Raw genomic sequence first — 20,417 nt, 5'->3', positions numbered from 1 at the left:
AAACTCTTACGACACTTCAAACTTAGCCAAAGAATTAGATTGTCAGCCTCTGGCACATGGGGCATGGTTCCTGGTTCACATTGGAATTTAAATAGGCTATCCTACTGCTTTGTCCCTTTCCTCAACCATCTGTTCTAACTATAGGGCCACCTGAGTATCTGGATGGCAGCCCAAGGTTTTAGGAAGCCAAATTACCCTCTCACTGCTGGGAAGAGCAGTACAGGTGTAAGGGTCTCCCGTGTATGGCTTGGTAGCTGCCCACTCCTATCTGTGTCTTGTACTTCCCAGCTGCCTCTTCACCACACACGCATGCACACATACACGCACATACCTGATGCTCTGAGAGTGGTTGAGCTATAGGGATCAAGAACTTGGTGGCAGCAACTCCTAAGATGGAAGAATTTATTCAAGGAAGTGCATTATGTTTTAAAAAACATATCCAGGTACATCATGGAGAATACATAGATAGTCATAGGTAAAAAATCAGGAATTTGAAAAAAAAAAAAATCACAGTAAGCTCTGGAACACCAGTTAGCTAAATCTAAGTTAGAATGTCTGAAGAGGCTCTCTGTGTAAAATTACATTGATAGATTTCACAAACTATATCATGCAGAATCATTTATGTTTTAGAGAGCTTTAGTGACCCAAATGAAAACAATCAAATTGAGCTAATCTTTTAAGAGGATGGTATTGCTCCTAGCACCATAAAAAGATTGAATGTATTAATTCCTGCCATAGAATATGTTAAATAAAATATAAATTCTATGACAAAAAGTTTAATTATCTTTATTTGCATAACAGGATAACTGCCCTACCAGCAGGAGTATTGCAGATCTATGATGTTGGCCAGAGGGATGCTGGGAATTATCGTTGTGTTGCTGCTACTGTAGCCCACCGACGTAAAAGTATGGAGGCCTCTTTAACTGTGATTCCAGGTACCACACAGAGTGGCTTTACATTTCTATGACTTTTTTTATTGGCCCAGCTATTACTTTTTCTCCTCTTGTTGTAGTCATATGCCATAAATAGAAATTAAATTTCATTTAAATTATTGTAATCTATTTGTAAATAGGTCATTTTTATTTATTAAGCAACTTTTCTTTCAGAGGCTAACTTATTTTCTGTTATGTTTTGTCATTGTCTTTAAGAAAGATTGAGCATTTATGTTATAAATACAGTCATCTCTTGGTATCCATGCAGGATTGGTTCTAGGACCCCCTTGAATACCAAAATCCACGGATCTCAAGTCCTTTATATAAAATGGTGTAGTATTTGTATATAATCTATACACATCCTCCCACATACTTTAAATCATTTAGATTATTTTTAATACCTAATACAATGTAAATGCTGTGTAAATAGTTGTTGTACTGTATTGTTTCTAAAATTGTATTATTTTTATTGTTTTATTAGTTTTTTCAAATATTTTCGATCTGCAGTTGGTTGAATCCACAGATTTGGAACCTAAATCTGAGGGCTGACTATATTTCACTTTTGTTTTTAAAAGTATAAAATACAGGCTGCATGTGGTGGCTCACTCCTGTAATCCTAGCCCTCTGGGAGGCTGAGGTGGAGGATCACTTGAAGTTAGGAGTCTGAGACCAGCCTGGGCAAAGGCAAGATCTCATCTCTACTAAAAATAGAAAAATTAGCCAGGCATGGTGGTACGTGCCTGTAGACCCAGCTATTTGGGAGGCTAAGGCAGGAGGATCACTAGAGCCTGGGAGTCCGAGGTTGTGGTGAGCTATGGTCATGCCACTGCACTCTAGCTGGGGTGACAGAGCAAGACTCGGTTTCAAAAAAAAAAAGTGTAAAATACAGAAAGTACAAAAAAGATTATGACAATCATCTGTTTCCACCAGAATTGTCCATTGTCAATAAAGATATATTTGTTTCCAGTATTGTTCTTTATTCTTTTGTTTGCTGTTTAAAGAAATGTTATCGTTTGCATTTGTAAAGATATGGTGCATGCTTGTTATAAAAAGTAATGTTTATGAAAATAAAAAATACAAAATTTTTATGTTTAACAATATGAAAAAGTACAAAAAAAATTTTAAAAACATCATTCCCAATTCCAATATGCAGAAATTATAGTTGTTAACATTTAGTGAACATAATTGTATGTATTTTACCATACATGAATGTGGCTGGAAGGGAAACTAGAGAGATAAATATGAAAAATATATATTTTATTAAAATGGAATTATACATAGATGCTATTTTGTTTTTTACATCAATTAAATTTAAATTTACCTGACTGTACTAGAAGAAAACCTGGACTAAAGACTTTGTTGAATTTCACATGAATTCTTAGTCTTCACAAGACGTATTATTTCCTGAAAGATCCTTTAAGGTTTTAAAAACAAAGAAATTTTGAAAGACATTAAGAGTCTGAAGTTTTATATTTTGTGCTGTGCTTTAATTTTAGGTAGTATCTGTTAGCTTCTTGGTATGAAAGATAAGGACAAAAGCATTCTCACACTTTTTCCCTTTTTCTTAACGAGATTAGAGGAAAGATTGAATTTTTTGAACCTCAATTAAAAGTGAATAATATGAAAATGTTTAAATGTTTATCAGCTGATGAATGAATAAATGTGTCTTATCTATACAATTAAATATCATTCAATTCTTATTGTTCAGTAAAAATGAAGAACTGATATATGCTATAAACATGTGAACATTGAAAACATTATCCTAAGTGAAAAGAAGCCAGCCACAAAAGACCACATAATATATGGTTCTTTTAAATGAAATATCTAGAATAGGCAAATCCAGAGAGACAGAAAGTAGATTAGTGGTTACCAGGCTATGGAGAGATGAGATTGGAGATTGACTGTCAATAAATATGGGGTTTCTTTGTGTGTGTGGGGGTGATAGAAATATTCTAAAATTAATTTGGTAATAGTTACACAGTTCTGAAAATTCTAAAAACCATTGAGTTACACACCTCAGTTGAGTGAATTGCATGGCATGTGAATTATATCTCAATAAAGTTGTTTAAACAAAGAAAAATGTGCATTGTAACTTAAGAATGAATGTTTTAATTCATTTCATTTATTATGCCTTATTTATAAGTTATTTTTATATTCTGTGCTTACCTCCCCAAAGCTAAGGAGTCTAAATCCTTCCACACTCCAACCATTATAGCAGGTCCACAGAACATAACAACGTCTATTCATCAAACCGTTGTTTTGGAATGCATGGCCACAGGAAATCCGAAACCAATCATTTCTTGGAGCCGTCTTGGTAAGTCTTCTCAGGAAAAAGTCTTTTCTTATTCTAATTCTAATGAAACTGATATAATGTTTATTTTATATACAAAACACATTGGACAGTTGAATGACTTTTAACTATGTGGCATTTCCGTGTGTAGAGAAAGTTTTAATGTGGAGAATTTTATATTTTTCATGATCAATTGCTTGGATAGTAGTCTTTTGACATAATTCCAGATTATGCATTATATTGTTCTAACTGAAGTATTTTCTTTGAAATAGATCACAAATCCATTGATGTCTTTAATACTCGGGTACTTGGAAATGGTAATCTCATGGTATCTGATGTCAGACTGCAACATGCTGGAGTATATGTTTGTCGGGCCACTACTCCTGGCACACGCAACTTTACAGTTGCCATGGCAACTTTAACTGTATTAGGTATGTTTCCTTTTCATCTTGCAATCAGGAGACTCTTACATTTTAACATTTGCAGTTTTGTCTCATTCATAACTTACCTTTCTTAAGCTTTGTAGCATTGATATGAAGGTTGATATGAAGGATTGTAGTCCAAGGATGCATTTTAAGAGAAAATTAAATATGTATATTAAAATATAACCATAGGGGGAGGCCAAGGTGGGGCGGATTGCTCAAAGTCAGGAGTTTGAAACCAGCCTGAGCAAGAGTGAGAACCCCGTCTCTACTAAAAACAGAAAGAAATGAATTGGCCAACTAAAAATATATAGAAAAAAATTAGTCGGGCATGGTGGCACATGCCATGGTGGCCAGCTACTCGGGAGGCTGAGGCAGAAGGATCTTTTGAGCCCCAGGAGTTTGAGGTTGCTGTGAGCTAGGCTGACTCCATGGCACTGCAGCCCGGGCAACACAATGAGACTCTGTCTCAAAAAAAATTAAAAAAAAAAAACACCATAGGGTCATTCTTCTAAAGTCACCGTCCTGTTTGCGTGCATACTGTTATGTTCCTTCTTTTTTAAGCTTCTGTTTTTTCTCCGTACCCACCCGAAAAGCCATATACCCATTTGCCAATCTAAAATTTTAATCTGTCAGTTGCCAATATGTATTCACAAGTAGCCTTATATTGGGCTTGGTTAAGGTGATCTCATCTTGATAGGGAAAACACGTGGGTGGAGTGGACACTGAGCAATGCAGAAAAGTTATCTGGATAGATGCATGGGACATAGACAGGAAGCTCAGAATGTCAGAGGTCTTCAGGAATGGGACTTGTTTCATTTGCTGTACTCTTCCTTGACTCTTTATGTCATTCCTGTTGGTACCACTGAAATATTTTCTTTTTTTCTTTAAAAATAGCTCCTCCTTCCTTTGTTGAATGGCCAGAAAGTTTAACGAGGCCTCGAGCTGGCACTGCTCGATTTGTGTGTCAGGCAGAAGGAATCCCCTCACCCAAAATGTCATGGTTGAAAAATGGAAGGAAGATACATTCAAATGGTAGAATTAAAATGTACAACAGGTGGGCTATGTCACTTTGCTACTGTTTTCTATAAGAAATGATAGCTTTAGTAATTTTTATGTTAAATGGCTATAATAATATAAAATATCTTGACAGTTAAAAGTAAACTAAAATAAGCCGGGCGCGGTGGCTCACGCCTGTAATCCTAGCACTCTGGGAGGCTGAGGCGGGCGGATTGCTCGAGGTCAGGAGTTCGAAACCAGCCTGAGCAAGAGCGAGACCCCGTCTCTACTATAAATAGAAATAAATTAATTGGCCAACTAATATATATATAAAATTAGCCGGGCATGGTGGCGCATGCCTGTAGTCCCAGCTACTTGGGAGGCTGAGGCAGCAGGATTGCTTGAGCCAGGAGTTTGAGGTTGCTGTGAGCTAGGCTGACGCCACGGCACTCACTCTAGCCTGGGCAACAAGCGAGACTCTGTGTCAAAAAAAAAAAAAAAAAAAAAAAGTAAACTAAAATAAATAAGAATTTAACTTAAGATTTATAACATCAACATGTCATAGATCCTCTTATATTTTATACATGGTATTGGTAGATTATAATAAAACTAATGTTGAACAGTTCCCCAGACCTGGGTTCTAGTCCTCTTAAGCCACTAGTTAAGTTAAACAAGCAAGCATATTAATCCTCTAGGGTTCAGGTCCTTCTTTCATGAAATGGGGAACATAAACGGAAATTAATTCTCTCAGACTTCCTTCACAGTTCAAACTTACTGATTTTAGGAATTCATTTTTATTGGCTGGGGATAGTGGCTCTTTCTTGTAATCCCAGCATCTTAAGAGCTGAGGCAGGAGGATTAGTTAATTCCAAGAGTTTAAGACCAACCTGGACAACACAGTGAGACCCTGTCTTTATAAAAAAATAAAGTATTAGTCAGGCATGGTGGTGTGCACCTGTAGTTGTAGCTATGCAAGAGGCTGAGGCAGGAGGATTGCTAGAGCCCAGGAGGTCAAGGCTCAGTGAGCTATGATCATGCTACTGGATTCCAGCCTGGCAACAGACCAAGACCGTGTCTGTCTCAAAAAAAAAAAAAATTTTTTTTTAAAGTGAAGTCTTATTTTTATTATTAGTATAAATACGAATTCTTGTAACATTCTCATTCATGTTGAACAAAACTTTAAAATTTTTTGACCTGAATTTTATGTTTTGATTGTAATATTATATAAATTAGGTGCTATTACAAAGTAATATAATTTCTTAATAAAAGCTCAATGTTTAAAAAGAAATCAATATAGAATATTTTTCAATAGAACAGATTACAGTTTTTTGTTTTAAGTAACTTTTATTTAAAATGAGAGTGCATTTAGCGGTAGCTAAACTTTATTTTTATATCATTCTTAGAATTTTCATAGAAATAAATAATTTTTTTTCTTTCCTCAGTAAATTGGTAATTAACCAGATTATTCCTGAAGATGATGCTATTTATCAGTGCATGGCTGAGAATAGCCAAGGATCTATTTTATCTAGAGCCAGACTGACCGTAGTAATGTCAGAAGACAGACCCAGTGCTCCCTATAACGTACATGCTGAAACCATGTCAAGTTCAGCCATCCTTTTAGCTTGGGAGAGGCCACTTTATAATTCAGACAAAGTCATCGCTTATTCTGTGCACTACATGAAAGCAGAAGGTAAGCAATTTGAGGAATGTTTGTTTTTAAGTGCTGCTTGTTATTAAGGATTTGTTTTCAGTATGAATGATGTCTTAACTTAATCCACAAAGTATTTTTTAAATTCTATGGTGTTATCTGTTTAATGAAATTTTCTACACCTGGATATCTGTTTTTTCTCCCTAAATTTCATATTGGTATATACTTGCTATATGTAAGTATAGTTTTAAGATTTTTCTGTTTAGAAACAAGTACCAGCTAATGCAAAGCATCTCTGCCTGCTAAAAATTACACAGTGGTATACTTATGAATTTCATTCCAGCCAAGATACAAATTCCTTAACTGAGACTTAATATGTCAATTTAAGTATGCAGTTACATAGGAACAGCAGTGTGACTGTTTAGTAAAATAATAAACTATAGACACTATAGTATGTTATTTTTAAGGGGGGAAGTAAATATGATCAGATTCCCCATATACTTGATTTTGTATATTTTGAATATTTTCTGAAGTCATGTAAGACTCTGAAAATTAAACAGGACACACTTTATTAGTATTTCCTTTATTATATAAAAGTAGAAATCAAATCTGTCTTAAAATTTTATTCAGAATTATTGGTTCCATATTTGGGATCTTTTTTTATCCTTATATTTTAATTTTGGCAGAAATCTTAGAGGTAAAAGAAAAGCTACTTATAAATCTTAGAGATTTCTCTATTCAATTTTCGTAGAAATCACAGTAGAGGTTTACAAATTTTAAGTCTGTACACAAACAGCCTATCTTTTATGTAATATACATTAAAAACAAATTCAGAACAAAGAATAGTGATATACTAAAATTGTCTATAGAAACAGGTGGTTCGTTGTTGCTGTTGTTTGTTTTTTGTACTTTGAAGTAGTGTTTTGAAAAGGAATATTTTGAATGTAAATCAGGGGGTCATGGTAGCAAGAAGAATGAAAGTCTGATAACTGAACATGTTTGGAGTATGTTAATTCCCTTTTTAGTGATTTATGAAAGTAAAAGGAATGCTTGTTTTGGTGGAGACCAATCTTGCTCGCTATTATGGTTGTTGCATTAGAACCTCCACATGCAGCTCAGTGGTCTATTCAGGGACAGAACAAGGCTTTTTAATTCGAACTCAAGGACCTTGTCTGGTAGGTCAGAAATCGTACTATGCAGCTCCTAATTAACAAGCCATTAGCCAGTCTGTTGTGAAATGCCTGTAATCTTGTCTAATTAAAATGCTATCAAGTTAATTCAGAAATGTGGGAAAACTTAATACTGGAATTTGCCTTCTGTTTTGTTTATAAATCCAGTATGGGGAGAAGAGATTCCGTCCTTGGAGAGTTTTGATTAAGTTGACGTGCGTTTGCTGTGAATTGTTAGCAACGCTCAGTAGTCGCCAACGCTCTTGTTCTGCTTTACAGGTTTGCTCTGTAGGCATTAAGTCCCACAAAGACAAATCCCCTTCTATACCTTGCCATGCATATTTTATTAAGAATTGCTGAGAATTTTTTTTTTTCTCTTTAAAAAAAATAAAACTCACTGTGGGACAAAGCATTCTGAGGCACATTCTGTGCCTCCCAGGTCTTTTGCTTTCAGTGTAAATAAAAGAACAACTCGTGTCAGTCAAACTTAATAGAATCTCTAGGGGCAAAATGAGATCTTTTGCAGAACAACTTTTGGGTCGGTTTGTTTTTGTAAAGAGAAGAGCCGTTACGTTCCCTACTGTCTCGTTTTGTGTTTAAAAGAAAAAAAGAAACCATGGCGTTTAAAGAAGTAAAATTTACATGGTTGTGAATTACGATATTCTGTTGCGTTAAATAAGCTTTGTTGTGTTACTGCTGTACATCGTCCCTGCTGTGGGTTTTGGCTAGATGGTACGTGAAACTTACAGGAGATTAATTATTTTCAGTGTGATTTATTCAGGAAAGAGACGCAGACTAGTAATTTGTAGCAAGATATGGCTTCTCTTATAGAAAATAAAGACCTTCCTGTTTCCATTTGTGAGGGGGCACAAAAGGTAACAGGTTGAGACTAGACCCAAGGACCAGTGTTTCACAGTGAGGGAAAAGGGCCTGCTTAATTTTGTTAGGAATACTGTGTTTGTGATTTTTACACATGGATTCTTAATCTAGGTTTAAATAATGAGGAGTACCAAGTGGTCATCGGAAATGACACAACTCATTATATTATTGACGACTTGGAACCTGCCAGCAATTACACTTTCTACATTGTGGCATATATGCCAATGGGAGCCAGCCAGATGTCTGACCATGTGACACAGAATACGCTTGAGGATGGTGAGAAAACACGATTCTAGATATCTCAATATGAACGTTCATATATTTAGTCAATTTCAAAAAAAAAAAAAAAATCAGTGTGTTTTAAATTAGAGAAAATATCCCCTTTTTTGTTAAAAAACAGATATATATTAAACAGCAGGCCAATTTGCCATTCCAAATCTGACTCTTTTTGCAAGTATTATAGTATGATAAGGAGAAAGAGCACTTTTATTCATAGTTCATAATACAAATTTTAATAACAAAATTCTTATATTGTTATTTTATTTCTTCAAAGGTTCCTAGTTTAAATTGTAAATACATTGGAATATTTTTTTAATGGAAAGAACAAAATGTGAGTTTTTCTATGCATGAATAAGTATAATGACTGTTATATTTTGAGTGTATTTATGTAATGACTGAGGGTCAGAGCTATTAGACTTCTGAAACCAGGAGTTTATAAAATTTAGTACCTGTCAGTTAAGAAATTCTTAGCACTTAGTATCTGTCAGTTAAAAAAAAAATCAGTGCTTAGTTTTTATTAGATACAACAGGCTTAAGGAGGAAAACCTTTGTTGTTCAGTTTGTTATCTGATCATGGTTTGCAAGTTAAGTTGTGGTTCTTTTGAGGGAGGGCAAGCCTACATATATTCTTATAATTTGGGGGAATTCCATCCATTAAGATAGTTCTAGAAAACTGATTATCTTCTTCCGATTCTTTATATCATGTTGTAGAAGAGAAAGGGTCTCTCTCTCTCTAGGGGCTCTAGAAGGCCCATTCTTGTACCCAGCAATGAGTGTGAAAAGGAATTATTTAACATATGCTTTATTACACTGTTTTCCCTTTATAAATGCTTTCTCCTCCTCAGAAAATGATCCACTCTTAGTTTTCAAACTTTTTTTTTTATAAATAATCCCCAAATCTCCTTTTTTTTTGTTCATTTGGTCCTAGATCTCTTACTTATATCTTTATAATGCCACTTATTTAGGTGTTTTTAGATTCATAGTTTGACTAAATGAAAAAAGTCTCACTTACCTGGATGCTAACGTCCAAATTTTAGTTTTCATTTAAGACTCTGTTCCACTTTGGAGTGAGCTACAACATACATGACATCTCCAGTTATCACATTACATGTAACAGCCTCTGTTAGGTACATCTAAGGTGAAACACAGGTATATATATATATATAAGGTATATATATATATATATATATATATGATATATATTTTTATATATATTATATATCTTTTTGGCTGGACGCTTGTAATCCTAGCACTTTGGGAGGCCATGGTGGGAGGATCACTTGAGTCCAGGAGTTCAAGACCAGCCTGGACCAATAGCAAGACCTTGTCTCTACCAAAAAAAAAATTTTTTTTCTTTAAATTAGCTGGGCATGGTGCTGCACACCTATAGTCCCAGCTATTCAGGAGGCTAAGGCTGGAGGATTGCTTGACCCCAGAAATTTGTGGTTATAGTGAGCTATGATGATGCCACTGCACTCTAGCCCTGAAAACAGAGAAAGACCCTGTTTCAAAATATATATATATATTTTTTAACATATATGTTTTATATAAATATATGTTTTCATATGTGATCTGTATTATAGGTCATATATTTTAATATATATTATATTATATATATATTTAGGGCATGTGTATGAGGTGTATTTCCCTCTGTATCCTTGAAGAAAATGAGTCTCAGTATAGCAACCTAGCTGTTAAAGTTTGCCATCCCAATTAAGTTATGATCTCAGAGTTTTTCCCTTTTAAACCTTTTATTACTCTGGACCTTTTTTATTTAATGAAGTTCATTTTATTTTGTGGATAGCATACAGACCTTCTGACACTGCTTTTCAAATTTCTGCCAGTTTCTCCCATTGTGCATAACAGTGTGCTACAGATACAGTTAACACTTAATGGAGCACGTACCACCTGTCTATTCTAAAAACCTTATGTCCATTATCTCATTTAATTCCTACAGAATCCTATGACAGAGGAACTGTTATTATATAAGAGGCAGCACAGTATAAGGGATAAGAATATGTGCTCTTTCTGGTCTGCCCGGGTCTGCTCCTTCACTTAGGACCTGTGTGACCTTGGGGAAGTGATTTAACCTCTTTGTGTCTCAGTTTTCTCAGCTATAAAGTAGATATTTCCTTCGTTGGATTTTGTTGAGAATTAATAAGTTCATATACATAAAGGACTCAGAAGTGCTTAATAAATGGATTTCTTGTTTTCACCCTAGTCCTTCATTCAACATGTATTTTATTGAGTACTTCCTATAGGTTATTCAATAGTAGTGAACAAAACACAAAGAAGTCATGTCTGACCTTGTGGATCTTACTTTCTAGCGGGAGAAGGGGCAGAGGAACAATGAACAAGATAAACAGCAGATGATACACTATGTTAGATAGTGGTGGGTGTTGAGAAGAAGGGGGGCAAAGCAGGGAAGGAGGGGGTACATGAAATGTTGGGGGTATTTGAGATTTCAGACAGAGTCACCACTAGAGAAGGGCTCACTGAGTAGGTGACATTCCAGTGAGGACCTGAAGGAAATTAGAGTGCGGGAGTTGACCAGGCATACAGCCAGGGGACGTGCGTTCTAGGCAGAGGAGGGGGAAGCGCAGAGGGCCTGCAGCGCAGACATGGCTGGGATGGAGCTGCCTGAGGAGAGCGGTAGGAGATGAGGCAAAAAGAGTAACAGAGAGCCGACCCCACAGGCAGAGATAGAGCTTTGTAGGAAGCCAGCAAGGACATTGGCTTTTGAGTGGAACAGGAACTGCTTTGAGCAAAAGAGCGGTCTGACTTGCATCTTAGGCCAGTGTGCCGACTACATGGGAGGGCCAGCAGCAGAAGTAGGGACACCTGTTGGGAGGTTCTTGCTGCAGTCCAGGCTAAAAGTGACGGTGGCGTGGGCCAACCGTGGGACAGAAGTGGTAGAGCCACAGGATTGGCAGCAGAGCGTGCGTAGAGGAGTTGAGTGACCCCGAGGTTTTGGGCCTGAGCAGTTAGACAGATGATTGCTGTTAACCAAGATGGGAAAGACTATAAAGGGAGCTATGATTATCGTCCCATTTTGTGTCTGAAGAAACCTAGACACGAAGAAGTTAATTTGGCCAAGATAGTGCAGAGTTGTACGTGGTAGGACATGGATTCAAACAGAGAGAGAGGCTAACTCTAGAACCCAAGCCTTAGCTGTCAATACGAGACTGCCTGCCACTCTACTTGACTCAGTTTCCTGGAATGCCAGGTTTATTCAAATTATTGGAGGAGTGACTGTTTTCATGTTAAACATGGTGTGTCATAATTGGGAATATGAAATTCACATTAATTTTTAAGATGAAACTCTTACACTTAAAAAAATTATTTTCCAGGTTATAACCCTGGAGTCCTAGGCTCCCCTACCCTTGTATCATTCACTCCCCCTTATTTCATAGGCACTCTGGTGGAACTATTTGAGAAGTATTCTCATATTTCATATGAGTATTGTCTTCTCATATTCATTTTAAACAACAAAACAATCACAACAGGTGAAGAAAACCTTCCTTTCTTTGGTTATATACACTTGGTCCTCCCTCATTATTTTTCATTCTTTTTTCTGGTCTGTACTCGACTTCACCGGAAACCTCTGCCAGGGCTGAAAGCATCTCCTCTTTACTATGTTACACATTGTCATTAAGAAAATTCAAATAACTACTGGTGTGCTAAGTGGCAATTTGTTTTTGTTGTTGTTGTGGTTTTGAGACAGAGTCTCGCTTTGTTGCCCAAGCTAGAGTGAGTGCCCTGACATCAGCCTAGCTCACAGCAACCTCAAACTCCTGGGCTCAAGCGATCCTCCTGCCTCAGCCTCCCGAGTAGCTGGGACTACAGGCACGCGCCACTGTGCCTGGCTAATTTTTCCTATATATATTAGTTGGCCAATTAATTTATTTCTATTTATAGTAGAGACAGGGTCTTGCTCTTGCTCAGGTTGGTTTCGAACTCCTGACCTTGGGCAATCCGCTGGCCTCGGCCTCCTAGAGTGCTAGGATTACGGGCGTGAGCCACCACGCCCGGCTGTGTTTTTTTTTTTTTTTTTTTTTATTTTGGCATATTATGGGGGTACAGATTTTAAGGTTTCAACCAGCTGTGGTTTTAAGTATTTTATAACCAGCCTGTTTTCTTACATGACTAGTTCCTCTGAGACCACCTGAAATTAGTTTGACAAGTCGAAGTCCAACCGACATTCTTATCTCCTGGCTGCCGATCCCGGCCAAATACCGGCGGGGCCAAGTGGTGCTTTATCGCCTGTCCTTCCGCCTGAGCACTGAGAATTCCGTCCAAGTTCTGGAGCTCCCGGGGACCACGCACGAGCACCTTCTGGAAGGCCTGAAACCTGATAGTGTCTACCTGGTCCGGATCACTGCTGCCACCAGGGTGGGGCTGGGAGAGTCCTCAGTGTGGACGTCACATAGGACCCCCAAAGCCACAAGCGTGAAAGGTGAATTTCCGAAGACTGTTGAGGAAGAATAATGATACAGTATTTTCACTTTCAAAGAAAGTTTTGCTTCTCTGTGTTTAAATTTTAACATTTTGTTTTATGAATAAAAACACTCCATAGACTTAATTGAAAAAATTAAACTTTAATTTAGTAATCCCTTTTTTGCACAGAGCTCATTACTGTGTAAAACTTTTGTTAACACTGTTGGTTTACTTAGCAAATCCTTCATGGACAGATCAGTCCAAATCAAACAGAATTGCCAAAAGAAATACATTAGTAGAGGCCTAATTAATATTATTGCCATTTTTTTGTTTCCTGAGACAGGGCCTTACTCTGTTGCTCAGGCTAGAGTGCAGTGGCACCATCATAGCTCACTGCAACCTCAGATTCATGGGCTTAAGCAATCCTCTCACTTCAGCCTCCTGAGTAGCTGGGGCTATCGATATGCACCACCATGCCTGTCTGATTTACCTATTTTTTGTGGAAATGAGGTCTCACTATGTTGCCCAGGCTGATCTCAAACTCTTGGCCTCAAGGGACCTCCCTGCTTCAGCCTCCCAAAGTACTGGGATTATAGGCATGAGCCACCACACCCAGCCTATTGCCATGTGTTTTTAAATCATCAGTTCAATAGGAAGGCTATAAGACAAGGAAATTCTAGATTCTTGTCTTTTACTAACATGGAATGTAACATGACCGGTTTTCTTGTTGTTGTTAATTGACTAATAATAATGCCTGTTCTCTTTATCACAGAGGAGTATTGGATGGTCAAAATTAGGAAATATGTATTGTCTCTGTGAAAAAAAAATTAAATGCACAAATACAGGTATTATTTTAGTATTTATATGTCTTAGTCTTTTTAAAGTAGTGTTTTATTTTATTTTTTGAGTTTCAAAGGATTTCTCCATTTTCTCCACATGGTCATGGCCATGTTTTTACATAGGAGTCTGTTACTACTCACAAACAGAATACAGATTAAAACTAAAGCACTCCTTTCCTTCCAAAGAGTATTTTTTTTTTATTTTTAATCCTATCTCAAAGTGTAATATCACTGTGAAATTTTGAAAGCTAGGTTAAAGTATAATTGTTGCATTAAACTTTTTGGTAACCATTGGCTCAAAACTGAGAGATCTGTGCTATTTTGTGTTTTCATGTGGATTGTGAGTTGTTTATACATACATTTTCTGATGAATTTCTCTAGCTCCTAAGTCTCCAGAGTTACATTTGGAGCCTCTGAACTGTACCACCATCTCCGTGAAGTGGCAGCGAGATGCTGAGGACACAGCGGCCATTCAGGGCTACAAGCTATACTACAAGGAAGAAGGGCAGCAGGAGAATGGACCCATTTTCTTGGATACCGGTGACCTTGTCTATACTCTCAGTGGTTTAGGTGAGTGAGTCTGTCACTGTGCTTTTCCTTCTTTCCCTTCCTCTCTGACCTATTGTGAAAAAAGCTTTTGGATGTGAGGCAGGAGAACTGACTTGATGGTACCAAGAAAAGACTTGATTTACTACATTACTGTGAATGTTCTACTGCTTAAGCCAGTTACTGTTCTTTGACTCACCACTCTGAGTCAACTGGCAAAGTGTCAGGTAGCCGTGGCATCCCTCTGTCTTTCCTATAACTCTGAGAATCTGCTTTTCTTTCTAGAATTCACTTCTGGTAGAGGGAGATCTTGATGAGTTATTGCGAGTTGTGTGGTGGATGTAGAATAGGAAGTAGAAAAGGGATATCACCAAATGATTAAATAGTAATTACTAAATAATTAAATAATACTCAATTAAAATTAAATAATACTCAGTAGTTAAGCTTAACTTACAATTTACCTCACAGTGCTACATAATTTATATATAATTATAAGTTATGTATGAAATAATGCCCTTACATATGACCCATGTAACAGTAAATATTTACTTTATGTAGCTCTAGCCCAGGAAAACTGGAAAAAAAAAACCACTGAACTTTGCATTTGGGTTAGTCAGTATTCTGAAAGTCACTGTTTTATTCCCTATTCTTCCTAACTGTGTAGGGTGAAAGGAATTTCATGATGTGAACATGTTTCATAGAGAGCAAAGAAGTTTGTATCTAAAATGAATATTTGAGTATAAACAGACATATATACTCATCAAGGTGGAAAATGCATGCTTAGCTATTTGTTGCTCACGAGTAGAACAAACTGCAAAGCAGTCACTTTAGTTATGATGACCAGCCAAACAGGTGCTGAATTATTACAGCACCTTCTGCACATATTAGAGAATTTTACAGAGCACTCTGGCTTTTGCTTTTACAGACTGCCCTTTGGAGGTGAGGTTAGGTCAGAGGAACGGTGGTCCCCATTATGGGCTTCTCCATTTCCTTCCCTGGCCTAAAGGTAGCACAGGCTGAGAGAGCAGCATTAGATCTGAGTCCCTGCACAGTGAGAAGCAGTGGTGGAAATCTGTTTTCAGATGCAGGGATACAGAACTCCATCCTCCTGGGGGTATAGCTCAGGGGTAGAGCATTTGACTGCAGAACTCCATCTTGCAGTTCTCTGCCATCATTTTCCAGATGGTATTGTGCTTATAATCTTATTATGTCCGTTTTTAATTTAATCTGCATTTGGTTAAATAAGTTTCACTATTGACCTCTGTCACACAGCTTTATAAACGATGAGAGGAAGTTGCATATGTTCTGGGTTGACCTTACTTAATCCATTGATACTGAGATGACGCTAGAACAGCCTACTGTCACCAAAGTTGGCAATGTTTATTTCTAGCCACAGCTTCTCAGTGTGCCCTTTCCGCATGCATATCATTGATTCAGGAACATTTTATTGAGTATTAAGTAAGAAACAGGATTTGGGGCAATTGTTGAAGAATCATAGATCAAACTTAGTACTTCCAATTTTCTCACTCTTAAGGAAATACAAATAATGTAAAAAGCACACACAAAAAAACGCATTCCTAGAATGCTCTCTTCTTGAATGTGCATTACAAGGGGCTCATTCTGAACAGATGAATAATTTGCTAAAAAAAAAAACAAAATAATTCTCTACTCGTGAAAAACATTGTAAAATGTCTATAGAAACATTTTATTAAAACTGTGGCAATGAAAGGCAATTCTTTAAAATTTTCTACACATGTACATACTAAAGAGGAAGACCCACTGAGCTTTGTTGAACATTTTTATAATCTCTGAATAATAGTCAGCTTTCTAAACCATAAACCTTTATGTTAACCATACATTTGAAAAATAAATCACATATATTTCTGCCTTTGTTTTTATGTCGTAAAATCTATTGTGTATAGTATTCGAGGGGTAACTGCATTGATAATCACTTGTTAATGCATAAGCCAGGTAATTATTTTGTTATAGTCAATATACCATGTCTATTAAAATAGCTCCATGTTTCCTGACTGTGGAATTAGACTGAGTGGTTGGACTAATTGCAGTTCAGGGTGATGGAGGCCTCTCTTGCAGCTGTAGGGTCTTTCTTATTGGACGACAGGTCCCGCACCCCTGGAGCTGCCGAGTCAGGGCTCCAACGGCTGATGAGCAGGGATGCGGCTGACGAGCAGGGATGCGGTTGTGTGGATTCAAGTATGGTACAGCTGTTGACTGGATCACCTTCAAGGTGCCTTTTAATCTTGAGACCTCCTAGGGTTTGGTCTTCCTTTTCTAGAAAGCCAGTGTTGGGGCCTAGCCAACCCTATGGCAGGCTAATATGTTTAACCCACTAAGCAGGCAAGTGTTAACAGCTCTCGTTCCCTCTGACTTTTGGATATCGGGAGAGCAATATGTCCTGTTAACTGGACAACTGACCATCTGTGACCATTTTTAGCGAGAGCATCTGGCGGTGGCTGCCTGTTTAACAGAGAGTGATGTGTCTAAAGGGCAGTAGGTTAAGAGAATCCTATCTGTGTCTTGCATGGTGAATACTCGCTTTCACTGAGCTTTTGCACATTAAAGATACTCTGACTGGAACTAGATTTACTAAGTGGCCTTGGAAATGAAATTTAAATGCTTCTGTTTGCTGATTCAATGTCAATTTGAGTAACCAACTGATGTCCCAAAATTTCATTTTCATACTAATCGCCTTTCTGACGCCCTTATACTCATCCTTTTGTTTCCACTTCTGGTAATTAAGTTTTCAGTTTAAAAAGTATGTTATTGGGACACATTGTCCTTGGTAATACACATAGTTCTTTGTTTCTGAAAGAAAGAAAAAGACGAATGAATTTATATATTTCAATTCATTTAACAAGCATTTTCGAATATTTTTCTAAGTAAGGCATTATAGTACTACATAAAAAGATGTAACAGATGTAACCTCTGCTTAAAACAAGAAGAGTTAAACCAAAAGATATTTAATTGACTGACTTTTCCAATTTCCCCCCACATTTCTGATAAACTAAATCTAATTGTATTTAGTAATGAAAGTTATTTTACAGCCTTTTACTCTAAAACCTCAAAGCTCAGTTCCCTCAGATGTAGAGTTTTATTTTTTGAAGTAGCTAAAAAAATTCTTGTGTCTTTAATAGTATAATATATTGGCAGAGTAATGTAAATATTTTGATGTTGCCAGTTTGATTTTAATGACTTTAAAATAGAGTTTGATTTTAATTAGAACTGGTTTACTTTTGGAAGGGTTGGAAAAACATTAAGCTTGTGATTTATCATGTTTGTGTGATTTGTTCTAAATTGTTGTTTGAGGTTTGTTTCAAGACTTTGCATCTTTATTGTGATTAATTTCACTTAGGTTTTTTTTTCTTGGCCCTTTTCAATGTTTAGCTCAGTTATAAGTAGGATTTTAAAATGTTTGTTATATTTATTATATACTAAACTGAAGCAAAATTAACAACACACTTGTGTTCCCTGATAATAGACTGATTTAAATAATTTGTTCCTCTTTTTTATCTATTTAGAAATTGGCTTTAAGTTCTGAAGTTAGAGTTTCTAATTGCAAAGGACTCTTTTCATAAGCTGTCAGAGACTATTCTGGGTTGTTCAGTCTTTATATAGTAGAATGAAAAAGGAGAGATTATTTAGATAGTACTGTTGTTTGTTTAACATTTAGGACACCGATATTTAGGACATCGATATATGTCATCTTTAGCCTTTACTTTGGCAAAGAACTTATGCTATGTTAATTTTGAGGCAAGCATGATTAGTGAGCATGAGGTTTAGCACCGATTATAAATATAAGGATACAAAATATTTTAAATCATTAGTAATGTATGTGGATCACTTCCACCTTCAAAACTCACAGATTTTTATTTGCATTTTATTTTTTAGACATCCAAAGTTGGAATCCCCAGTTACTGCCAGAGATAGAAATTGAAAGAAACAGGTCCCTGGTTAATAATGTAAATTTAGAGTCTCTTAGTTTGTATAGACTCATGCTAAAATTAAGTCAGATTTCTGGGGGGTTGGGTTTTTTTTTTTTTTTTTTTTTCCATAATAGGATAGGATAAGGTTTAGTTGAGTGGTATCTCCAGAGAAAAAATCAAGAACTACTAGTGGTGGCCAGGGCTCGGTGCCTCATGCCTCTGATCCTAGCACTCTGGGAGGCCAAGCCAGAAGGATCACTTGAGGTCAGGAGTTGGAGATCAGTTTGAGCAAGAATGAGATCCCATATCTTCCAAAAATAGAAAAAATTAGCAAGGCATGGTGGTGCATGCCTGTAATCCCAGCTACTTAGGAGGCTGAGGCAGGAGGATCGCTTGAGCCCAGAAGTGAGGTTGCAGTGAGCGAGGCTGACGCCACTGCACTCTAGCCTGGGTGATAGAATGAGACTCTGTTTCAAACAAAGAAAAAAAAAAAAAGAACTACTACCGGTGAAACAAATTGATATAGCTGAAGGGAATTGTAACTTTTTCCTTTAGCTGAGGCAGGAAAAGATTTTGTACCATAAAAGAGGCCACCTATATGGGAGATAGTACATTGTGAACCTTACCATGGTAGTGACTTTGTTCTGAAGAAAATTAGAATCACTCAGTTTTTGAAATATGGAAATCATGTTTTAAGATAAGCCAAAGTCTTTCCAGAGACTGTGTTCCCTCATCTCTTTCACACAAAGAAGCCTTAGATAATACTCAGAAAATTTTTGGAAACATCTACTGGTGAAAATCCTTATAAATGTAATTTTTTTCTATTTTTTTTATTTTGGCATATTATGGTGGTACAGATTTTAAGGTTTCAATAAATGCCCATTTCTCCCCTCCCCCCACAAGTCTGAGTCTCCAGCATGACCATCCCCCAGATGGTGATTGTTTTACAACTTTCTGATTGCACCCCTTAAGATGGAGTCCAAGATACACTATAATTTAATAATAAAATTCTCCTAATCATGAAATAGTTTCAAGTATGTTTTTCCATATTTACTTACAGCCTGTAAATTCATTTCAGATAATCTGGTGCCTTGAGATTAAATACCATTTTAAATATCATTATAGATACTAGGATTCTTCATTATAAAGTAACATATTTAATAATATAAACATTCTGTCCAAATTAGCTTTGACTTCATAAAGCAGCATTGGTTTCTATGAGATCACTTTGCATTTCTTTCTTTCTTTTTTTTTTTTTTTTTTGAGACAGAGTCTCGCTTTGTTGTCCAGGCTAGAGTGAGTGCCGTGGCGTCAGCCTAGCTCACAGCAACCTCAAACTCCTGGGCTCAGGCGATCCTATTGCCTCAGCCTCCCAAGTAGCTGGGACTACAGGCATGCGCCACCATGCCCGGCTAATTTTTTTTTTTATATATATATATATATCAGTTGGCCAATTAACTTTTTTCTATTTATAGTAGAGACGGGGTCTTGCTCTTGCTCAGGCTGGTTTTGAATATTTCTTAATAGACCATTTTTAGGATCAGTTTAAAAATTCCATTAACATTATTGCTTTTGTTTATTTACCACAGGCAAGAACTTTGAAGACATATCTCACATTTTTTGCCTCTCTTCAATTCTTCCTATGCTTTTCCACAGTTAATTTCCACTTTTAGTAAAAATAGTTCTTCTGAGAATACCTGATTCATTCTTTCCTATTAAAGAGTCACAAAATAAATTTATTTAGCTTAAGTCAATAAAACTTTCTAAAAGAATGATTTTGGAAACCACCTGCTATGTAGGCCAGAAAACTGACAAAGTGTGAGTACAAATTATAACAAAACAAAGAGAATATTTAGAACTACTGTATTTTTCTTCATTATTAAATATCTTTTAGGTTACCCTTTCTTATGATGTGTTTAATCGATTATCAAGCTAAAACATGTTGAAACTTTAACACAGACTTCAGGGAATGCTCAACTATTCTTTCTTAATTTGCCAGCAGAGCAAAAAATTTTGAATACTTCATTCTCTGC

General features: G+C 36.6%; 1 protein-coding gene across 1 annotated transcript in view; it reads left to right on the top strand.

Moving 5' to 3' along the window:
- PRTG (protogenin) overlaps nt 1-20,417 on the top strand; it is a 129,960-nt gene that overhangs the window by 64,158 nt on the left and 45,385 nt on the right. Inside the window, 8 exon segments of the mRNA XM_020285915.2 lie at nt 802-935; nt 3,109-3,246; nt 3,495-3,653; nt 4,542-4,701; nt 6,086-6,333; nt 8,451-8,615; nt 12,769-13,074; nt 14,276-14,464. Of these exon segments, the coding sequence (XP_020141504.2) occupies nt 802-935; nt 3,109-3,246; nt 3,495-3,653; nt 4,542-4,701; nt 6,086-6,333; nt 8,451-8,615; nt 12,769-13,074; nt 14,276-14,464 (1,499 nt within the window).

The sequence above is a fragment of the Microcebus murinus genome, chromosome 6 (assembly GCF_040939455.1).
Source record: "Microcebus murinus isolate Inina chromosome 6, M.murinus_Inina_mat1.0, whole genome shotgun sequence".
Taxonomy (NCBI): domain Eukaryota; kingdom Metazoa; phylum Chordata; class Mammalia; order Primates; family Cheirogaleidae; genus Microcebus; species Microcebus murinus.
This window is presented reverse-complemented; position numbering and strand designations above follow the sequence as displayed.